General features: G+C 45.5%; 1 protein-coding gene across 39 annotated transcripts in view; it reads right to left on the reverse strand.

Annotated features, from left to right (window-relative positions):
- TCF7L2 (transcription factor 7 like 2) overlaps positions 1–24,175 on the reverse strand; it is a 215,485-nt gene extending 191,310 nt beyond the window's left edge. For 21 of the 39 annotated variants that reach the window (XM_081539412.1, XM_081539402.1, XM_081539341.1 and 18 more), the window contains exons 1-4: positions 23,556–24,175; positions 23,199–23,265; positions 22,843–22,967; positions 10,535–10,603 (exon numbers count right to left, since the gene is read on the reverse strand). In XM_081539412.1, the coding sequence (XP_081395538.1) occupies positions 10,535–10,603; positions 22,843–22,967; positions 23,199–23,265; positions 23,556–23,744 (450 nt within the window). In that variant the 5' untranslated portion in view covers positions 23,745–24,175. The remainder of the gene's footprint in view (positions 1–10,534; positions 10,604–22,842; positions 22,968–23,198; positions 23,266–23,555) is intronic. The other 18 variants (XM_081539612.1, XM_081539480.1, XM_081539391.1 and 15 more) reach the window with 1 other exon arrangement.
- Between the last annotated feature and the right edge of the window lie 205 nt (positions 24,176–24,380).

Raw genomic sequence — 24,380 nt, forward strand, 5'->3', positions numbered from 1 at the left:
CACAGAAGAGGAACCTCAAATTTCCTTTATATTTTGGACTGTCAGCAGCATTTAGGAAAAACACCTCCTCTCATTTCTGCTTCACATGTTTTCCTTATTGGTTCATTTACACAGCACTGCTCTGCGGACGGCAGTTAGTACATCGTTTTGTCATTTCTGCCTTTCCCCGCCATTACTGCAGGATGCTGAGAAGACACCCCAGCTGCCTCCCCAAGTGGCCAGCAGCATCCGCACATCCCTTCCCTCCAAGCGGTCCCCCGGTTGACTAATGTTCACCAACACTCATACATCATTCCCAAATTGGTCCAAATGAATTAAACACAGCTCTGCTTAACATTACGAGATTTAAATGGATTTTCTCTCTACAGGTCTGCCCCATAATTGGGTTTATCCATCTTGTTGAAGTACAGTTTACACTTGCTAACATCACGCCAATTCAAGCTACATTTTCTGCTCCAGTGGCAGGAGCAAGGCAGATTTGTCATCGGATCATAACAGGTAATTCAAACAACAATTAGTTTGATGACGGCCCGTATGTCAATGTCTGCTCCCAGCAGGCCGACGCACACTCTCTGCTCTCTGTTCCTCAAGATGAATTGTCTTCACAATTCTTCAATTTCAATCATCAGCAATGCTTACTGAATCAACTTAAAAACTATTGACACAAGACTATCTTCCCTACAGGATAGCCTCACCAAAGCCCTAGTCTCCTTCCCACCTCCCCCGACCAAGAATGAGCTACTACCACACACACAGTCATTTTCAAGCCTTGAACAATTTCTGACTGTCAACCAAAGTTCTTTATTATTCTAGTGTCACATCTGAACCTCAAAATTCAGGGAGGCACAAGGTTTGGGAACAGAAAGGAACGACTTTGCTCGTGCAGGCTCATGTATGTACAAGAAGGAAAATGCTTGTTTAATGATTTTTTTTTTTTGTAAGTCCCCTGCAAGAATTCATAACAACTGTCAAAGTCTGAGAAAATGTTATAATCCAGTGGATAACACTACTTGTCATTAAAAATAGCAATAATAACTTAACTAAACTCCAAGCATCTTGAAAATTAGAAGACAATCACATACATATAAACCAGTCCAACCATGCTTATGCATTGAGCGATGCCACAGTCATTAAGACAAGGTGCAAATTCATGTGCTGCAGGAGAACTGAAATCAAAACATGAGATACCTGGGAAAGAAAATCAAGTTTACATAGGGATTGAAGGCCTATCTCAAATTATTTGGTTGAGTACTAAAAAATATACATATTGGCCTCTCGTGTTTGAAAGAGGCTGTTATGAAAAAAATGCAAACTTATATGCTCTGTTCCCTTTCTGCCCACAGTATACAGTATGTAAACACATTCACTCCCTTGCTATATACCTATGATGGCCCAGGCATTCCTGCACGGTGCTATAAGGAGACAACGAGAGTAAGATACAACCTCAGAAAAGCTCATATTCTAGTCAAATGTTACAAGGACAAGGCAGGATTTTCAAGTGACATAAGAGAAATGTAAACAGCAACCAACAGGAGTCATAAATCTTCGTTACCAGCAAAAATAGTCCACGTTATCAAATTTATCATGTGTGATGTTCTTGACAGGAAATAAAAAACATACAATGCATGTCGGAATAAGGCAGATTCGAAATCTGTAAACAAGTACTTCACATAGTTCTCAGTTAAAAACAGCTGCTTGTATGTATCAATCAGTGTGCCACTGCCCTGCCCACCTCATCACAGACCTGATGGTACTTCATCTCCCTACCACCTTCTGGAAACAGGCACTATTATTAACAGCATCATCCCCATTTTGCAGATTAGGAAATGGTGATCTGGCAGAAAACTGGATCTGAACCCAGGTTATCTGACTCCAGAAGCATGGGCTGAACACACTTGTACCTGTCCCTTTAACATGCAAAGCTAATGCATGGCAGGGTGCTCACTCTACGCTGATAAACTAAGCCCCGTGGTTCTCAACCAGGTGCAGTCTGGGCCCCCGGGGGACATCTGGCAAGATCTACCGACATTTTTGACCGTGGCGTTTTTGTTGGGTGCTAGTGGCATGCAGAGAGTAGAGGCCTGGGCCAGTGCTAAGCAAACATCCTGGCATGCACACCGACAGTCTCCTGTGCAACAAAGAATTATCCAGTCCAAAATGTCAGTAGAGTGCTGTGGTGGAGAAGCCTGCACTAAGGCATCATATCCCATCCAGCCCACAAAGACATGTCAATATCCGGCCTGGGCCTCAATCAGTGTAGAAACTGATGCGACCAAGTGTCTTTCCGGCTGGCACCTCAAAACACTGAAGTTTTGTGAAGATGGTTCAGAGAGTCCACAAATATTCAGTTCTCATGTTTCATTTTCCAACATGCCAAAGACAAAGAAATATATAGTACCTCTGCCTACTTTTAGTCTTTACATATTTTTAAAGTCTCAATGTATTACTCATTAAAATATTAACCTGCCAACCCCCCAAAGGTTTTGGCAGAACCTTCAGGAAGAATGGCCTTCCGTTTCTGTTTAATAGAAGAGTATCCTGAGATTCCAAGGGAAATGATTCCAAAAAAAAAAAAAATTGCAGCCACTTATCAGTTTGACCAGGATGTGATACCACACAACCAAACCCAACTCCAGAAACAAATTAAGTGCTAAGCTTGATAAGCCTGCAAATGTCAACCATAACCCATTTAGAAATGTCTGTGCTTAGCTAAACGGCCCCACGATTTTCAGGGACTTTAAAAAAGCAAATACTATTATAAAGTGCAACTTGTAAAATGAAGTTACTAGGAACTCCCTGGCAGTCCAATGGTTAGGACTCAGAGCTTTCACTACTCGAGCCCCGGGTTCAATCCTGTTCAGGGAACTAAGATCCCACAAACTGCTTGGGAGTTTGGGATTGACATGTACACACTGCTATATTCAAGATATAATCAACAAGGTCCTACTGTATAGCACAAGGAACGCCACTCAATATTCTGCAATAATCTGAATGGAAAAAGAATTTGAAAAAGAATAGATACATGCATTATGAACACTTTGCTGCACACCTGAAACTAATACAACACTGTTAATCAACTATGCTCTAATATAAAATTGTAAATAAATAAAGGGCTGCAAAAATTTAAAAATAAAATGAAGTTACTAAGACAATGCAACCAGCTGACTGCCACAGACCAGACCTTTACACCTACTGGCTGTGGTCCATGAGGGGGACACATATGGCTGATGGACGTTGTTTCCATTCTTTCTGGCTGCTCTAGTCAAAGACAAACAGACCTTCTCTCTGTATCCTCATCAGCCCTCTTAGAGGCCATGCAGGCTGGGCCCCAAATGCCTTAATATGGTGGAGAATGAACAGATACAAATATCTCAACTCATACAAATACAGTGATGCAATTAGAACAGATAGAAGTTAAAAACCAGAAAGTAAAAACTGGACTGTTTTCTTTTATCTGGCCAATGTAATACAACTGCTCTTGGCTCAGACAAGAGAATAACTTCTCCTTGAAAGACGGACATTAAGCCAAGTTGGACCCCTGGATTCCTGTTCTCAGCCCTGTTTCCACCAAGCGGTGGGATCTCGGACAAACCAATTCGCCTCTTTGTGCCTCCGCTTCCTTGTCTTTCAAAGTAGACTCTGCCTTTGCTCCCCTCCAAGAGTGCTCTAGGACCCAGGACTGTGAGCACTGTCTTGGGAGTGTGTCAGAAATGCATAATCCCAGGCCCCACCCCGGAACGACTGATTCCACATCTGCCTTTTCACAGCAAGGGAAGTCTGAGCAGCACTTAAGACTGCCAGGCCCCTCAGCTTCAGGCTCCCATAGGCCCTCGCGTAGGAACAGCAGAGTCCCTCCTTCTCTCACTGGCACTGAATATAACTCAAAGGACAATGACCATCACCAAGATTACCTGGTAAAGAAATGCTTTCAAAAGAGAAGACTCCCACCACTGAACAGACCTCCTTTTGGCAACTCTGAACCCAAGCAGTATCTTCTCCCCCAGGAAGAGTCAAACTAAAATAAGCCAACAGAGATTTTACAGCAGTTGTTCTCATGTAACAACATGCATCAGAATCACCCAAAGAGTGGGCCTGGATACAAATTTCCGGCATCCCCCTTGACGGGGGCATTGTCTTTAACGCTTCCCTGGGGACTGTGATGTGCATCCTAAGTTGGAAACGCTGCCCTTGCTCAGTGGGTCTCAAAGTGCTGTCGTCAGAGAAGGGACATCAATCTTACCCGAAAATCTGCTAAAGCTGCAAATGTCAGGACCTACTTAGACCTGCTGCTGCTGCTGCTGCTGCTAAGTCGCTTCAGTCGTGTCTGACTCTGTGTGACCCCATAGACGGCAGCCCACCAGGCTCCCCCATCCCTGGGATTCTCCAGGCAAGATAACTGGAGTGGGTTGCCATTTCCCTCTCCAGTGCATGAAAGGGAAAAGTGAAAGTGAAGTCGCTCAGTCGTGTCCGACTCTTAGCAACCCCATGGACTGTAGGCTACCAGGCTCCTCCGTCCATGGGATTTTCCAGGCAAGAGTACTGGAGTGGGGTGCCATTGCCTTCTCCGCCTACCTAGACCTACAGAACCTGAAACTCTGGCGGGGCCACAATCTGGGTCTCAACAAACCCACCTGGCACTTCCCAGGTGATGCTTGCTCAAATCTGTGAAACAGAGACCAGTCGTGATGATTGAGGACCTCAAAGGGGTTGAAATCCAGGATTCTGTATTTCTGAGCAGCTCTCAGATTGTTCCTCTGTATACAGCCCAGAGAGCCAGTTAAGTCACCACTGCTTTAGGAACTCCAGAGCCTACTGAGCATTATATTCTGAGCAGAGAGAAGTCAGCACGAGGTTGTGTGGTACAGGCTCTCTCCAGTCTGACTGCCCAGGTTTGAATCCAATTTCCTGACTATCTATGGGCAAAACATCTCGGGTGTCTGAGTCTCCATATCCTGATTCACAAAATGGGGATAATGGTGGTAAAGAGTAGCTACACCATTTGGGTTTCCTTCTATGTCATTATGAAGAATCAATAAATAATTCGCATCCAGCACTTAACACCAGACCCAACGCGTCGGGAGAATTCAATAAGCAGAAGCTGCTATTACTATCAGCTGTTGCTACTGCCTCTCATCCCTAAGACCAAGCACATCACTGCCCAAGCTACTCTATCATAAACAAAGAAATGCCTCTTCATGAGCCATACAAAAGTATCTGGTTCTCCTCGAATAATCGGGGGGGGGAATCCCCTCAAAAGCTCATCAGAACCCAAAAGCAGTCTAGTTTCTCACTCAAAACAAGAAAAAGTTACCCATCAAGTACTTGGCCAGCTGTCAATTTTTACTTGGCAAGTGAAAATGACTGAGCAGCAGATAAGTGATCAATTGACTGATTCAGAAGCCTCTGGGGCAGCAATTCCAAACCTTTGGTAGGTGAAACTCAGAACCCTGATTAAAAATGCAAATCTTCAGACCAAGTGGGGTGCTTATAAGTCAGTATCCAAATCATCACTAGAATTGAAGCTCCCTGATGAACTCCCCGGGGGCCTGGCACACACATAATTCACAATAAATATTTCTGAATGAATGAACAAGTCTTCTGAGGTGTGGAATTCAATTAGACAATTAGGCTAAAATGCACCACTACAGCAAATGAATGAATATTTTGAATGAGTTAAACTGGTATCCAGAGGCTTTGTCAAATTACTCTAGTGAAATGGCATCTAAGTCTATATGTCTCTCTCTTTCTTTCACATACATAAACACATACAAACTGCATTCCTTGTGGAAAGTGGACATGAAGTCTCACAGCCAGTCTGGTGACGGGACTAAAGAACTGGACCAAGAACTGAAGCTGCTTCTGGGAGTTCTTCCTCTTAGCCCAGATTTGCTCCTCAGTGAAGATAGCAAATCTTCAAGAAGCCTGAAAGGCCAGGAAACTTGTGGAGCAAGTGAGGGCCTCGAACACAAGAGATGATCGCCTGAAACATGAACTGGGGAAAGGCCAAGCCCTCTCAAACATCCCGCCCAAACCCACTGGTATAATTCACTGACCATTCTTATCACAAACACCAACGATCCAGTAGTGGAGGAAAGAGATGGACTCTGAGCCACAGCACCTCAAGAATCTTAACAATGTTAAGACTCAGTGTCAAGTTCACATTCAAGACTAAAGGACCAAGAGGGAACAAGGACACTTTCCAACTTGTATCCTTTTCTTGCTGGCTCCACAAAGCACCCAGGCTCCAAAGGAGAGTCCTCGGGCCATACTGAATCATGGCAGATGAGTTCTATGACCAAGCAGAAGGGAATGGGCTGGTGGAACTCGGATGGAAGCCTGCAAGCCTGAGGATGAAAGGGAAAGCAACACCCACTGCAGAATTTCCACCGCTCAGCTGTGTAAACAAATAAAACGGTCCATTTCTTCTGGATCCTCTCCTAGTTGTCTTTGTGCATGCACACAGACACACACACACACAAACCACTTCACATCTGAAAAGAAAAACAACCAAGAAAGGTCTACACAGTTTGTTTTTGCTGCGTGTGGAGTTTTTTTTCCTAAATCACATCTGACTTGGTGTTAAAACATCAACCTTTGGCCAAAATACTCTTAAAACAAAGGCTTAATTGGTTCTGAAGTCGTCCTTTTGAAAAACAAGGGAAATGTCTTCTGTGGGTCCTGACCTCGATCCCAGCACTGCTTGTGGGGTTGGAAGGAGTGTGGGAAGAGCTCTCTTTGGAGAGGCAGAGGAGATAGTGCCTAAACGGTCATCCATGTAAACTGCAGGGTACCCTGGGAGACACTGGAAAGGTGGACCCCTGGGTCCACCTCTGCACTCAGCCTATACCATCTCTTCCAGGGTAACAGAGACAGTGGGAAGAGTTCCCAGGAGCTGGGGCCACTGGAGCTTGGGCAAACTGGCTTCTGACCCCACTTAGATCTTTCTACTGCTCCCCTTCCTATGCATCACTCACATACCCAACCACTACTATGCTGGTGCATTTGAAATAGTATCACTTGAAATCCAGAGTTCAAGTCTCTCTTAAAAGGGCAGTGCAAACAAAGCACATATTACTCTCCCAGTCTACTCTTGAGTCTGAACAACAGAACCCAACACATACAGTCCTCCGAAAGATGCAGGTGAGAAAGTAACTAGGGCCTCATATTCGTAACAGCAGGACACAGGAACAAATATCCATTAGGAACCCAAATATCCTAAAGCAGAGAAAAGACACATGCATCGTGGAATAGTAAGTGACAATAAAAAAAAAGCAAACTATTCTACAGGAAATAACAGGGATGAAACACACACATATAATGCTGAGTAGAGCCAGACATGAGACTGTATTCTACACAATCCCATTTCTAAGAGGCTAAAAAGCAGGCAAAACTAATCCACGGTGATAGACGAAACTAATCCATAGCAAGAAGTTTTGTCAGCAGTGGGGGGAAACTGAATAAGCAAGACTGCAGGGGATTTAGTAATACTCTTTTGCAGGGCCCAGCAAACTACAGCCTATGGGTCAAGTCCGGCCATTCTTTTTTATAAATAAAGCTTTATTGAGACCCAGCTACAGCTACACCTGTTCCCTTCGGTATTGTTTTTGGCTGCTTTCACACACAATAGTAGAGTTGAGAGGCTGCCACAGAGATTGTTTGGGCTACAAAGCCTAAAATATTTACTGTCTGGCCCTTTATGGAAAAAGCATTCCACCCCATTCTACCTATTGAGTTGGGGGATGGTTTCATGGATGATCACAGAAGTAAGAGTAGGAAGTTCATTCACCTCTCCACTAAAAATCTGTGCACTGTGCTGTACTTATACTTCAATAAAACTCTCTACAAGTCCATAAAATTAAATATCTATGTCTTTTTTTTTTTTGAAGGTCTTTGAATTTGTATTTCAACTATATTTGTGTTAACCATTTAGGATGAATATGGCTTCTGAGTTGCCTTGTCTTTTCAAAACTGAGAGGAGCTAGGAGATTCTCAGGAGTGAGGAAGCTTCCAACACATCAACTGATATTGTGTCCATATCTCTTAGAAGAACATGACGCTTTTATAGAATCACTCAGTAGCTGCTGTTGTTGTTCGGTCACCGTGTCACATCCGACTCTTTGCTACCCCACGGACTGCGGTGTGCCAGGCTCCTCTGTCCTCCACTATCTCCTGGAGTTTGCTCAAATTCATGTCCATTGCACAGAATCACTCAGAAGCCATTCATATAAACGCTGCACTTGGCCAAGTCCTGAGATTACAGGAGGGACGGGAAGGGAAAGGAGTGGGAATCTCATGTGATACATGGTGTCATACTACTCGAGGTTATTTTAGGGTATAGCTTAGGAGAGCAACCAGCTCAGCTCAGATTGAAATACAGCATGCATTAAGGCTAAACAGTCTTAAATTTCCAGGGAAGAAAATGCTGCCCAACAAGCACGTTGCATCTAAGCCTTAAGTGGAGAATGGGGGATAGGGAAGACATCCGCTCCGCTCTGCACCAAAGGAGGGCCATCCTCTTGTCCCACCTCAACATGGCTACTTGGCTGCCATATGCCTGAGGGACACTTTTATTGTGTCTGAGGTTTCCTCTTTCTTTCCCTTTGCTTCTTTTGTTTTGGTTTGCTATTTATCCTTTGATGATCAAACTACAATCACAGCTAGATGCCTCTTGGCTTCCCCTTGTCCTGGTCTAGCAGAGATTGGGGGAGAATGAATACTCAAAGGCATGGCGGTGCTGAATCTCTCATAAAATGTGTCTCTGTTTGCCCACATGGGCATCAAGCCTCGGCAAACAGAAGCAAGGAAGAACAATACTACCTGTTCATGGAGGAATAGTGATGGTTTCAGTCCTCCAAACAATGAGCTCTGTAATTTACTCCGTCTTCCTCCTGAGAACGCGCTTCACATGGCCCACACCGTGCCAGGTGGTTTGGAGAAAGATGAACTGCCCAGTCTAACAAGGGACGCTTCAGCAACGGGTGTAAAGACACAACAGCTGCTTTGGTCTCGGCTGGTCTCCCAATGACATGGCCCCAGCCAGCCTTTCCACACCAAGATAAAGGGTCATGATGCTATTCAACCTCAACAATTCCCACACCCCGGGCAGCAGGACTTCCCAGCACTCCACTGAGATGTCTGAGATGTCGTAGGCATCAGGACACTGTTCCACATCCATTTACCAAGGGTTAGGGTTTGGGTTTGTTCTCCATCCAAGCCCTTAGCCTGTACCCTTTTCTGGGAGCAAAATTCACTGTGCTGTTCATCAAAAGGAAGAACGGTCCCCCAGGGAGAGGACCAGCAAGAACAGCAGCCTTGGAGACCTCTAGGGGTGGAGGGACACTATCAAAGAGCTGCACTTTCCCCTAAAATACACACATGGATCAGCAGCACCACTGCAGAAGGAATCAAAATATTTTTAAACTAAGTTACTGTCACCTTGAAACAAGTACAAAATATTAGGGCCCCAACCAAATAACCATGTCTTTTCACTGACGGAATAATGCACAACTGACCTGGAGCAAAGGGCTACTGGAAAGTCTTCTCCAGGCAGTTATAGATTTGAAACGGCACAGCTACAAAGATGCGATGTGGCTGTGGACCACATACGCACACACAAGTTATCTATCTGCACACGCAAGGGAAGAATGGAAATGCTCTCACCAAGCGGCACCAGCTTCCAAGGAGAGAAGACCCCAGAGCCAGACTTGAACAATCCATCACGAGTTTCAAACACCTCCCCTCAAAGGGTTAACCCAGAAGCAGAAGGACTCAAGAAGTTTCGCACCATCAGTTACACCATGAGGTCTGTCCATCCTGGCCAGGGCCAGGCAGACAGACGAAAATCGTATTAGTCTGGTCTCCCTCCACTACTGCACTCTGTTGGCATCAGTTCAGCTCTGAGTCTATATTAGTCCGTGATTTGTTTAGCCTTTGGATTTAAGAGAATGGAAGTACTACGTGAGCAGGAAACAGGACACTCAGCAGAAGCTGGGACCCGTCGCCTTCCCCCCCAGCACTTCCAGTGTCATATATCAACAAGTCCGAGAGAAATCAACATTTCAGAACAATCAGGTCAAAAGTGATTTTCTTAGCACCACTTAACATGATTTTGATCCACCGGAAACAACTCTATGGCTGTCACACAGCCTCTTCTTCTGTCTCAACCCCCCTTAATTCTTCCCATTCACATTCTGTCACCTCATTTGACTCCCAGTTTAAGACCCCTCCCAAAGCAAAAAACAGTAGCCAAACTGGCGTCTGTGTGCCCATCATGCCTGATCAAGACGCTCTTGACCAAAAAAAAGTAGGTTTCTCCTGCTTTCTCTACCTTTAAATCATTTTAACAGCTTTTCTTCTGCCCTTGTTTCTTCTTTGCTTCCCACCTCCCCCAAAGAATCAACCACCACCACCACCATCATCATCATCATCACCACCATCATTATCATCACTTCGGTTGGGGAAAGGGTGGAGGATAAAAGACACAAGAGACCTACATATTAACAAATCAAACTTCAGGATCTCTTGCATGTCCTACCTGAATTGCAATCTGGTGTTCAATCGTTTTGTACGCAGAGTAATGTGTGCTCCCGGACTGAAAATGGAGCTGTAGAAAGAAACCAAATCAAAGCGTTCTGCTTATGTCACAAACTACAAGAAAACATCTTAAGCAGTTTATGAATAGCAGACAAACCTTCCTAGATTGAACTGCAGCCTTGGCATTCAATCAAGACCTGTGTATTTTTATTTGTTGCTATAAATAAGATGCTCATCATAATAATCTCAAGTTTAAAAAAAAAGCACCTATTCAATAAGCAAAAGGGAGGGAGGTGGAGGGGGCCAGGAGTGAGGATCAATGACATGAAAAGGAAAGACGGACGCCCATTAAGACATAAAGAAAGCCAGTGTGCTGAGCAAGATGCTGCAGAAAAATTAACTGTGTGCTGCAAAAATCATCAGAATTGCGACACGTAGGCGAGAGGGAAAGACTGGGAGAGAGAGGATGTGAGAAGCCACAAGACTGCAAAGGTACAAGCCCCCCACCCCCCGGCTCCCCCTGCCAGAGTTAGAATAACTGGGCTCTCACCCTCAAACACAATTCTATTTTGGGGAAAACAAATGTGGCAGGCAGAGAATTCAGGGGCCACCCGATGCCTTATACATTCTTTCGCAATGACTAAGCTATCAGTCCCAGGACAGCTCAGGACAGCTCTTGCAACCCGCACGCACTCTAGGAATCCACACTTCCCCAAAGAGGGAGCCAACCAGTGCCCAAGAGCCACTGAGAGTTCTGAAGACCACCTATTCGGGGGCCCAAGGGTGAAGGTATGCCCTGGGTTCACCCAGACCCCTCCACAACAGAAGACTAAAGTATCTCCTGGGCCTTTCCCCTTGAAGACCTATAGATCCCCAACAAAGAAGTGCGTAGCCCCAAATAAAAAGGAATACCAAGATGGCTCTCCAAATTTATCTTTTCCCCAGTAATACTTGTTAATCTTGGGCTCCTACCAATTGGGAAAACAAACGCTATGTGCTGACTGATTTTATAAACAACACTACAATCACCAAAAGGTCTCAACAATATCTGAAGATGCATTTTAACTGACCATAAATGAACAAATGATGAAGAATCACACCATCCTATGAAATTGCTGCCCATCCCCCTCACAACAATAGGCAGATCAGTTGCATTTCCAAACACAGAACTGTATTGCTAGAGCAAACTACTATTATCACCACTGTACTGTTACTATTACCAGAACCTTCCGTAAGCAAAGCGTTACCTAGCCTAAGTGAGTTTTAGACCCCATTATTTCATATCTTGCTCCCTATAAGAAAAATTATTCATTTTATACAGGTTTTTATTTCGGGGGGGGGGAGAAATTCACATAAGAACTTCTGAACCAAGTCAAACTAAACACAACTCAGTAGTAATGAAATTTTTAAAATAGCTTAAATCCATACTGCTCATGGGATAAGGCAGTACTGTTCCCAGTTGGGGATACAATGGGTTCTGAGACCATTATGTCTTTTCCAAATGAACAAATAAAAAAACACTGCTTGTATAGATATATATTAGGAGTCTGCTTGGTCTCAAATGTAATAGTAATCAAAGTTAAAAGAGAGCACAACAGAGGTGGGGGAAAAAAAAAATATATATATATATATACACACATATACATATTCCTTTACCTGTCAAGGCAGAGTAATGAATCACACTCCCAAAAACAACAAAAGATAAAGGCTGAGCCACTGAGATAAGCCCCTCCCACGAACAGACCTGCCCCCCACCCCCCAAAGCACACACTCAGGAGCTGTTCATCCAAAGTGAGTCCCTGCAGAAGACAGATGAACTTGCCCCCTCGGCCCCCCTGTCCTTTTTGTGAAAACTGCCAGTCAGTAAGCGGAGATCGGACTAATTACTGTGACAATTCTGCATCGTGTTAAAACAACTTTTGTGCGCAGGACAGGTTCCTCTGCGAGTTTGGAATTCTTGGCTGAGAGCAGCTCTGGTCGGGCGGAGTGGGGGACTCTCCCGCTCAGGAGAGAAGGCAACACTGAAAGCTCATCCCCCTTTTCAGCGGTTTTATTCTTCCCTTTTCCAACTGCCTGATGCAGAGCTTAATGGAAACTTGTCCAAGCTTTTCTTCCCACAAACCCTGCGGAGCCCTAAGGCGATCTTGCACTCAGGGTAACCACAGAAATCTTCTATCATCAATTAAAACTGAATGGACACCTGATAACTAAGGAGACATCGTGGAAACAAAATTTCATACGATCACGGCCTTCTGAACAAATTAGTGAAACTGTGGCTAATTCAAATTCAATTTTCACTTGTCCGGTTCCATACTTAATCCTTGTGTTCAACACCAACCCAAACAACACAACTCCAGAGAGAAAGCTACTAATACAATTAAGACAGTAAAAATGCAGCTGCAAGATCCTTAAGAAATCTGATTGTTGTTGTTCAGTCGCTGAGTTGTATCCAACTCTTTGGGGACCCCAAGGTCTATAGCCTGCCAGGCTCCTCTGTCCATGGGATTCTCCAGGCAAGAATATTGGAGCAGGTTGCCAATTCCTCCTCCAGGGGATCTCCCCAACCCAGGGATCGAACCCAGGTCTCCTGCACTGGCAGGCAGATTCTTGACCACTGAGTCACCAGGAAAGCCCTAAGAATCTGGCAGAACAAAGCTAATTTCACCTTTACACACACCAATCTAACATCCCCAAGCAATGTAACTTCACTCCTCAGGTGTCCAGACACACCGAATAACGTTGACCAGCTCCTAAATCCATGCAGCACAAGCTCCAATCAAATCTTCACTGCTAACCAGAACCCACTGTGTTGGAGAGATTCTGAGTTAAACTTCCCCAGCAACAGCGAGGAAGACTTAAAATTTTCTCATTTCTCCGTTGCATTTCCACCCCCTCTTTTCCCAAATACTCTCTTCTTTTTAAACGGCTTTTTCCTTCCCTGTAAAACACAAGGATGCCTTGTTCATTATAGTCTAGCTTTTTAAGACCAAGATAAAATACAAGGACCCAGTAAAAACTTGGCATTCTAAGATGGAACAATAATTTATTTATATCTCTGTATAAAGCTAGAAGAAAGAACAAGAGAAGGTTGGCCCTCTGTGCTTTTGTTTGTTTTTGGAAGATATGGGGAGGCTGAGAGATCTTAGATGGCGAATTAAGGCTTATCTGATTTAAGAACCAGGTTCCCCATGCCTGGACTCTTGGGACCACTCCTGCTCCGGTCACCTGCAGCACTGTCCATCACTTCTGCATCCAGCAACTGTGGCTCTTATGCCCTGAGCCTGCAACATGCCCTAATGTGGTGCCTACCCACCACCCCTAGCCCCCATCCTGCCACCTCCTAAAGCAACACCAAATGAGAACTCCAAGGTACTTCTCATATTGTGCTTTCCTGTGAAACTCACAACAAAATAAATCTTCCCTTCCTGCGTGCTTGTTTACAGCGGCCAAGCCCACCCACCCATTCTAACACTCCCAGATGACCCAGCCATCTCTCCCCTAGAGAAAGAGCCATGGAGAAGCACTAGTGCTCAACACAGTCTGGCACACGTTCTCCAGCAAAGCAAAACCCAACATTTCACAATCCACCACCTCCCTTATCACGAAATCCTATCTTGATTTCTCTTGTCTCATTTCTAATTACTACTGGCCCTAAATTCGATGTTTCCGATACAAGACATCAGAGATACCCAGAGATGGGAGAAAAGCAATGCAGCATTTTCAGCCACAGAGATCTCATCCTCAAAGGCAACTCAAAAAACATGAAACCCTCCACTGGGTTTTCCAACACTTAAGTGAACTTCCTGTAGGATGAAGATTAATTTCATATGCCTACTCACTCCACTAAACTGGAAGAGGGGGAGCATTTGCTTTATTTCCATTTTTATAAATCACTTAGCTTTCTATTAAAAAAGAAGAAATCCAGATTCATTTCCTAAAAATTTCTGGTTTGGGGGAATTCTTGGTTCACCTTCCTTCCTTACTGCTGTAGCTACCACCAAGAGGCACTTGCAAGTTTAATTTACATATCATTAGCATAAAAGACAAAATAGGGGCCTAAGTATATCTAAGACCTTTTCTTAGGTCACCAGTCATTTTTCAGGACAGTGACAGCACCCCCAAGCCCTATGATGGGAGCCTCTTACATTTAGCGGGAAATAAACTTCTGACCAGGCCTCTGGGTGTCTGTCTGCCTACGCATTTAATAAGTGCCAAGGGGGCTTCTAACTTCTACACGGAAGGCAAAACCAGCACAGACTGGTAGGTATGGAGGCTTAAGCATTCCTGCAAAGATCCAGACAGAGAACATCTGTACCCTCCTAAAACAACAGCTTAACAAAGGCAACCCCTTTTCCCTTCCTGGCTTTCTCCTTCAGAAATTGTGCTACAACAAAACACACGCCTTTAGACACAGGAACAATCTCTCCTACTGTCTCAGCGTTCCATCAAATGTCTATTTACCCTCATTAATTTTTTCTTTTCTTTTCCTCAACCTGAAACCATCAGCTATGAGTCAGAGAACGATCATTAACTTTTATAGCTTTCATACACATCCACCTACTCATATTGGGGGAAAGAAGTATTGACTTGCAACACTGCCTGAGACCAAAATTCTCTAAGAAAAAAAAAAAGGTGGGGAAAATCACTTTGAGAAAGTTATATCTATAGGTCTATGGGGGGGCAGGGAGCTACATTTATTGGGTTTTTTTTTCCATTTTGTGGTGCAGTCACTGCAAAAAGTTACAATTGAACTTGGTTATGGTGATGGGCATTTCTGGATTTGTTTTTTGAGGGAAAATTAGATGATTTTCTTTAAACATCAAACCATAATTACAGTTCTTAAACTGTTTAGGGGAGAGAAGAATAAAGTGAAGCAAGTTTCCTGCTCTTGTCCAAAACACATTTCCAGCATATAAAAACACGTGGGCTAAAGTGCTGAGACATGTTCCTAACACAGCATTTTTCATTAAAAGTTGCTACACTAACACTCTTAAAATAATGCCCCATCATTACTCCACTTAGCAGTCACAGCGCTGCAACTCATAACGAATTAATTTGCATTAATGTGGGTTTCATGTGTCCTTCCCTGGGTATGCCACTGTGATTCAGGCTTAATAAAACTGACAGGACAATAACATAGTGCCTTTTATTTCCCTTTCCCAAACAAACCAACCCACCCAAAGACCCACACAAATCCTCTCGATTTTTTTTAAGCATTTTGCTAATATATTTAGTACATCATAATTGGCCCAGCACGCAAGAACCTAGTTATCTTCTCAGTAAATATTTATAGCATCACTCTTTCCCATTCATTCTGCATTTTCTTAGAGAATCTCACTGTAGCCTACATCTGCAATTCATTGACTTTACAATTTACCACATGTTGGGATGGGAGAGGTCTTAGCTCCATTTGAATCACTACACAAATATGCAAGTGATTTATCGGTTTCAAACTAAAGACTGCAAGAGAAGGACTCCACTTTTCCTGAACATTACTTCTTCTGGCAGACCATGAACAATTACAGTTCGTACTAATTAAGCTCTGTAAATGTGCTGTGCCTTACTAATGCCTACCAGGCCTCAAATTTATTTTCATGATGCCAAACTTTAGCAAGCAATTTTAACTCCTTCAGAGCTGATCCCACTAACAGCCATCCCTTTTCCCTACAGAATGAGTTGTGTGAGGCTACTTCATGACCAAAAAAATAAAATAAAATATAAGAGACCAAATTACCAGTCCAAAATCAGATATGCCTAAGGAAGAAAACAGCCTATCCTAGGAAAACCGAAGAACACCAGGGCTGATAACCCGTTCAAAGATCCCACAGCCCCATCTTTGTAATGAGCTGTTAAGGGATTCATATCTGTCCCAGAGGGCTAGTAAGTTTCTGCATTCCATTGATTAGAAAATAAAACCGTTGAGCCTCGGTCTTTAAGTTTGGGTTGCATGGAGCAAAGGACCCGGCCAGAAATGAGAGAGCCATCAGCCCCACCCCTCTTTGCCAGTTTCCCACACACCTCGGAATCCCACTCCCCCTTTGCCATGTGGTCACACACACACTAGGACAGCCCACTTCTTTTTTAAGAATAAATTACAATCCGCAGGGTAACTGGCCATCTCTCTCACATCGGGGGTCTTCACCACAGATGCCCCAACCCCAGACTCTTGCACAATTAAGTCACATGAAGTTATTATCTGCTGCATAGAGCTCTTTGGGTGAAAAGTAGATTGAAACCAGTTTTTACTGAGCAAATCAATACGGTTGTTAATACCATCCCCCCCCATCATGGTATTTTCATCTCTCATAAGAAACTTCTAACTCCTAATTTCAATCAAGCCATTTTTGTCAAGCCCAAATCTCTGTCGCATCTTTTTATACCTTTCTAACCTTTCTTAGCCAAGCATTTATTCTGCCTTCTCTGTTACTTTTCTGTGTCCTCCACCAAGACACCACTGCACATTTCCCAAACGAATGACCTTCCCATTCCCAAAGCAAACTTGGATTTTTTTTCTCATCTATTAATTCTTTTAATCAATTCTCCTCACTCCATGTCACTTTTCTTTTAACCCTCACGTTAACTAGCGCACTATGCAATGGGTGCATTTTCCCTTCCAGCTCAGTGAAACATCATATAAATTGAAGGGCAGCCTCCCATATCAGGTTTCTTTAAGTATTCTGGGGAATAAGCACAATATAGGCAACAGGGTCTCAAAAAAAAAAAAAAGTCAAGAAAGAAAGGAAAAAGGGATAAACCAGAAGAAAAGGAAAAAAGATGCAAACACCTAGAGCAACTTTGCTTTTGAAAAACATTCGTGCAGAGCCCCCACTGAATTTCCATTCCTGAAAGTGCTCTTTATAAATGTGTATAACAATAGCCTGGAGGAAAAGTACAAGTCAGCTGCCAAAGGAGGAGGGGGTGTCTGCCTCAGTTGGCTCAGATTGTAGGGGTGGGGGTCGGGGCGGGGGGGGGGAAGGGCAGCTTTGACGATGGGCTGTCCCCACCACCCCCCCAATCTCATTGCTTATAATTAGTGAGAGAAATTTGAGCTACTGCCAGTGTCTGAGGACCTTGAATATTATAAGGCCAACGTGGCGTCAAATATCTTAACATTCATAAGTGTTATGGGCTGTAAATAAAGCCTGTGGATTTATGACCCGGTGGTGCTTGCCAGCAAAGGACTAGGGCACATTTCTTTCAGCAGACCTGTCGAGGTGCGAGTTTGCCTTTGGTTGTAAAATTAACCATTTCCTTCACAAATGTGCTCAATTATAAGTCAGAGTTGAAGACGGACTTACACGGTTGCCAATATCCACTCCCAGAAGAAACTCAGACGCCCACATCACACACCCCTTTCAAAAAGAAAAGCCTCAAGAATTTGATTCACGCCCCTCCGTCTCCAAACTTCTGAAATGTGTCACCTCGAAACAGTTATAAATGCGGTTAAAGATATTATCTAATTCCACTCACCAAGACTAAAAAGCTTACACCTACTTCCTTGGAAAGTGCTTATTTATTTGGCAACGCCACGGCTTAAAAAAACAAAAAAGGAGTAAATCACTCCTTGCCTGAAGTCCCTTCCCCCCATATAATGTCATCTACTTCCTGTGTAGGAGAGTCTTTGCTAAATCCAGGTTGTCTCAGACTTAACTGCCAATAAACCAACTTCCACAGAACTTCCAGACAGCTGGGGAAAAGGTCCCCGGAGTTTTAGTCATGGTCCAGAAACACGCGTCCGCACAAAAATTTGCAGCTGTCCTGTCTCTGCAGTGCATTTTTAATGTGATTCGGGGGCCCCTGTTGTGAAACATCTGACAAAATGTAAAATCCTCTTAGATACCTTCCAGTTTACCCACTGAGCCTGTGTAAGAGAAGGTGCACCAACATTTCTCCACCAAGAAGTCTGGGTGCTTTTCGTATGCACACAGGCACCTCGTGGCATGTGAGGAGACATTCAAAACCTGGAAAGGCTTCTACTGTAATCTTTAAAAGCACAGCCTCTGGTGCAACTATTAAAATGCTGGTTTTCTAAAGCAAATATTTTTTTAATGGCGTGCAGAACTGCAGTTATCCTGAACTGCTAACAGAACAGCATTCTTGATCTGCCAGCCCCCGGAAACCTTCCTGTAACTTTTTCACAGCTTGCTAAGAAACAGAAAGCTGACCAGTTTCCAGCAGGGACTCTAAATGAAATCCATATCAGTAAAATTAAAATCAAGGTGGAAAACTCCCAGCCAGAACAGGGGATTGTTTTTCTCCAAATCTTTTCTCAATCAGATAGGGGTGCATCAATGAAAGCTACTTTCCTCCAGCAGTCAAGTTTCCAAAAACACTTCTTCCAGATAAACACTCTAGGCTCCCAAATGCCTCATAGTTTTGTTTCTGGGGTTTTCAGAAAGCTTTCATTTCAACAAACTGTGGAAGCGCTGGCATATTAAATTTATAATCATTAAAATATGACTTATTGGGTGAATGTTGAGCCCATAATCCAAACTGCAGACATTAAACCCCAACCTAGAAAGATTAGCACGGAATTAATACTGCTGCCTTGAGATTGAAATCTAAACATGTTTGCCATAAATATTTCTCAAGGAGATGAAAAACAATTAGCATAAATACCAAAGAAGGGCAAGAACACCTGTTCTTTTTCAGGGCGATAAGCATTTTATTGTTCTCTATTTAAAATGTAATGACCTGTGTAATTACAGTAATATTACATTGTTATGTAGGGGCTTGGAATGTCACACTTTGAAAAGTGTTGTCAAAACAATCAGGGGTGAAGGTGGGGGGGTGGGAGGACAACAAGGAAGGACCACCATTAACCCTTCACACTCCAAGGTCTAAATCTTTTGTATTAGAAAGGATTATGTTGTTTGAGCGAGGAGAAAACATCCATTTTTCACCAGGCAGAAAGAGAAGTTGCTGCCCAGCTAAATAAAACCCCAATGAATAGGCCCCTCTTGGTTTCCTTTAAATGCTGGATTCCAAGTTCAAAAATGAATTCAAGATGCTGCTTATTTATTTGTTCAACCTAGTAGCAAACAGTTTCAGCTGAAAAGCAAATAACTTTGGATCAAAGAAGATGCAAAAGCTCTAATAACCAAGTCCTTAATAAGAATTTCAAACCTAACTGGAATTTCGGCCACTAAATCCCATATTCTCATTTGGCAGGAGGGAAAAAGAAATGTAAAACTAGTTTTTCCTATCAACTTTAATACGGAAACAGTAGTCTTATCTTTAGTATATACAAATGTTACCACAATTCTAATATTTGCAGTTCTATCACCTCCCATCTGCTTAACCAGACCTCTTGCCTTAATGCTTTTTTGTATTCGAATCTTTTTAAAAGCCGTTCCTATTATTGTATCAAAGGCTAAATTAACGTGATGTAGAAATCTTTGTCATTTTAAAATAAAATTATTACTATCAAGCTTTATGGCGTCTCCAGCAATTAAAGCATTATTCTTGAGATAATGTATTATTCATCATAAGCCCATTTAATGATACTCCTTAATTCTTTAAGTTCTTAACTAGAAAAGCAGAAACCAGGAATCCAAAGAGCATGCTTTTGAAAGGATGCAACTGCTTACAGGTACACTCATAAGTAACAGAAAATATAGCAAAATAATAATAATAATAATAACACCACCACCAAGAAGGGTCGGGAAAAGAATAGAGCCAATTTGTCTTAAGACCTTGCCCTCAAAAAACACACTCTATGAAGCACTAAGAATTTCAGACGAGCATGAAAAGACCGCTATCTTGCCTATAGGTTCCTTCGGCAGCTGTATCAAATCTGGAATTGCAAGCCGGCCTTCTGATTGAAGAGGTCAGGAGTGACACATAACAGCCTCTCAGCCTCATTTCCATGTCTCTGCTTACCGGCTTAAATAAATAACTTTAATTTTGGAGCACATCATCTAACTCAGGTAACAGATAGGAGGGAGGAAGGGCCTGTGCGCACAAAAGATGTCTGTTGGGTGTTTGACACACAAATAATAAAACTGCCTCCTGAGTTCAGAAATGTCTTCTCAATCTGATGTCACAGCAGCAGGCCACCCGCTATGTCCGCAATTAAAATCACAAGACGCCGAGTATTCCTACAATGCCCACAAAGGGGACGGGGTAGTTGGGAGCTTTCCTTTTCTCACCGGGAAATCATTTATTTGCCTTTAACAATTTCCCTGTTTCCTAATTACAACACAACACAACTGTTGGAGTTTCGGGAGACAGTGGGGCAAGCCTGCCTGCGGTCACAGACAGGAGTTTACAAGGAGCCCAGAAGGGCCAGCAAGCCCACTATCAAAACTCAGTATTCAGATGGCCTTTCAGATGGCCTTTCAGATGGCAAAGTGGATTTTAAAATAATATCAGAGAGACTTCCATCGTAGGGGGAGGGGAGGACAGGAAGAAATTCTCAAGGTTACTTTGGAATGTCGCTTGGTCGGCTTGGTCATTACACAAACTCTCCGGTTCAAGATGCCCACGAGCTCCCAGGAAAAATACAACGTAGCCGGACTATGTTTCGCCTCCAGCTGCAACCCCACAGACCGGCCCCTGCCTCCAGAAAGCTCTGGCCATGTAAGAGGAGGTCGGGCTGAAACGGTCTCCCAGCTTCCCAAGTCTGCAGAAGCTTGGGCGCAAGGGAGGGCGGGGGGAATAATTATTTCTCTTTCCTTGCCGTAAAAAATGACCGGTCTACCATGCCCTTGCCATTTTTTTGCCGGGGCCCCAAAAAACAAGTCAAACCTGATAGTTAATATTTTAATGCTTAAAAACACTTGTAGATCGGATCGACTCCTATCCTGCAAGCCCTCGGCCATTAGCACCGAATCCACGGCTGCTGAACAGTGGGTGCACTATTTCAAATTGCTAGCTCGAGTTACCGAAAAAGAAAAAGACAAAAGTAGTGTGTGTGTAAATAAGAGGTAGGGGGACTGAGCCAGAGAAGGTGCAAAATAACAATCGAGAAGCCGGGCACAAACGTTTAGAAATCGCGTCTAGAGATTCGGGATCCACGCTTTTAAGAGGAGGGTGGGATGGGGGGAAGGGGTTCAGGGCGAGGGCAGGGGGCAGAGGTCGGTCGGGGAAGGGGGTGAGCCCTATTAACAAATGTCAGGGGTGGGCTGGGGGCGCACGCTGCGGGAAGCGCCCCCCAGAGCCTAGCACCCCGCTCCGCCCTGGGGCTCTCAAAGTTGGGTGGCCTGCGATCAGTAGCCCACTCCCTAGTAAGACAGGCGCCGTGGGCCTCCCTCAGCCTCTCTACACCCTTGGGCCCCCGCACACCCTGGTCTCTGCCCCCCTAGGGCCCGCTGAGGGCCTTCGCTAAAGCTGGCGAGCGCAGACCCCGCTATATAACCCCAAAGCACCAAATTCCCTAGAAATACATCAAGTCCGCCCGGAGGAGGCCATCCCAGCTGCACACAACCCAAGAACCGCAGCCACAGGGGCCTCTCCACCCCGCGCGGCCCAGGAGAGCCCGCAGCCAGCGCGCCACGCCACCGAGCCAAACCACGGCGCCCAGGGCGCTCGCGGCCTTGCGGGGTGGCCCCCAGAAAAGGAAACCCGGAGCCCCCCCAAAGTTTGCAGTGGAACCCGTCTAGGAAGCGTGACCTTCCAAGGGGAAAAGGGGAGGAGGTCTGCGAGCCAGCCATCGCCACTAGAAAGCTAAACATATCAGCGGCCGAAAGAGAAAGCCGAGGCGCTTCTCCAGGGCCCCGGGCTCCGCGCGCCCGCTAGTTCTCAAGTCCAAACGCCCGGAGGGACAATCAGCTCTCTAACACCGCGCGTCGGGCGCAGCCCAGTCACTCCGTCCCCGGCCGCGGCAGCCAAGGGGTTAACCGGGGGAAGCCCAAGACGCCACAGAAGAGGGAAGGAAGAGAGAGGGAGAGGGAGAAAAGAAAGAGCCACACAGTCATCTTCCCAGGGTGAAGAAACAACACCACCAAAGGGGGCGGGGGCAATCAGAGCGCAGGAGGAAAAAAAAGAAAAAAGTTCTTCTGATTTTTTTTTTCCCCCACCACCACCCCAGCAGAGCCCTGCTTGGAAAGCAAAGTCTCCCCAACATCACGAGGCAACAAACTGAAAGCAAGAACATGGCGAAGTGCAAACACATCCCAGTCCACAAAAGGCAGAAAAGTTTGGAGAGTTTCGGGCTGCTGGGCCACGAGCGGGGGAGGGGAGGCGGGGAGGGGAGGAGGCGGGGAGGGGGAGGAAGGGGAGGGGGAGGAGGGAGGGGGCAGGGCAGGGGCCGCATGCGGGGCCGGGCTGGCGGGCTGCGGGCGGGGGGCCGGGCGCGGAGGCACTTACAGTTCGGGCGGTGGGCGAGAGCGATCCGTTGGGGAGGTAGGGGCTCGTCAGGTCGGGGATCATGATGAAGGGGTAGCCGGGATACGGTGGCCCCTTAAAGAGCCCTCCATCTTGCCTCTTGGCCGCTAACATGGCGGGGCGGCGAGGGGACGGCGGCGGCGGCCGCGCGGAGCGGGAGAGAGCGAGGAGAAACTTTTTAGAAAAGTGCCCCAAGTGGCCGGGGGCGCCCGGGGCCGAACCGGCGCGCGGCCGGGCCGAGCGGGGCGCGGGGCCCGGGCGCGCGGGGCGGCGGGCCCCGGGGTGGGGGGCGGGGGGGCCGCTCTGGGCGGCTGCGGGGCAGCGCGGGGCGTACTCACCTTCTTCCAAACTTTCCCGGGATTTATCTCGGAAACTTTCGGAGCGAGGCGGAGGCCGTCTTTCCGCCTTCCCGGAGGGGTGGAGGTGGGGAGGGCGAGGGGCAAACGCCACGCAGAGGTGGGGGGGAGAAGGGGGGGAGAAAAAGGATCAGCGAGGTGGGGGGTTTGGGGTGAGGGGAGAGAGAAAAAAACAGGGTTACAAGTTTTTGCAATGGTGGCCCCCACAAGCACACGCCGCCCGCCTGGCCCCGCGGCGCCTCGCCGCCGCCCCCAGCCCCGATTTCTCCCCTCTCAGCAACATTTGCCAAGCCCAGGAAATAGATTAAGAACCCCACAAGCCCGAGGGGCTTTTCCTACCTCGGAATCGGAGGAGCTGTTTTGATTCGTTTCTGATTCATTGACTAGAGACGATTTGACATCAGCTAAATCCCTCTCCGCCGAGGAGTTTTCGGAGCTCTTCTCCTCCTGCTCGCCCTCGTCTTTGAAGGAAATCAGCTCGTCGTTGGCGCCTAGGTCATCTCCTCCACCGCCGTTCAGCTGCGGCATTTTTTTTCACCCACCAGCAGCAATTTTGGAAGAAAAATGAAGTAGGAAGAAAAGCCAAAAAAAAAAAAAAACCCAAAAAAGTTTTGCCCCCCCCCAAAAAAAATTGCAAGAAAAAGACGAGTCCAAGGTGAACTTTTTTTCTGCTTTGGGGTCTTTTTCTCCTGGGGAGGGGAAAGAGGGAGGAGGGGAGGGGAAGGGGAGGGAGATCTTCTGCACGCGTGAGTTTGGGTTTCTTTTTTCTCTCGTTCCCAAGGATCCGATCAATGTGCAAAAAAATAATAAATAAAAAAAGGGGGGGTAAAAAAAAAACACACCAACAACAACAAGAAGTCAGATATAAAGAGCAAAGGGGGGGGAAGCCGAAGATACAGGAGGAGCTCGTGCCGCTCGGATTTGAGTGAGTTGAAGTTAGACTGAGAGCTTTTCAGTTCAAAGGCGGCGCTGATTGACAGATAGAAAAAGGGGGATCGAAATCCGGAGGAACGGAGTAGTCTGGGAGCGGAGATTATTGACAGGGCGAGAGGAACACACTCGCTTAATGAGATGCCGGGGGGCGGGCCCGGCCCGGTGACGTCTGCATAAATAAACAGCCGGGGTGGGCGGGGCGGGGGCGGCTAACAATGATCCTTTCGGGCG

Source organism: Giraffa tippelskirchi, chromosome 2 (genome assembly GCF_054371585.1).
Source record: "Giraffa tippelskirchi isolate mGirTip1 chromosome 2, T2T-mGirTip1v1.2.pri, whole genome shotgun sequence".
Lineage (NCBI taxonomy): Eukaryota > Metazoa > Chordata > Mammalia > Artiodactyla > Giraffidae > Giraffa > Giraffa tippelskirchi.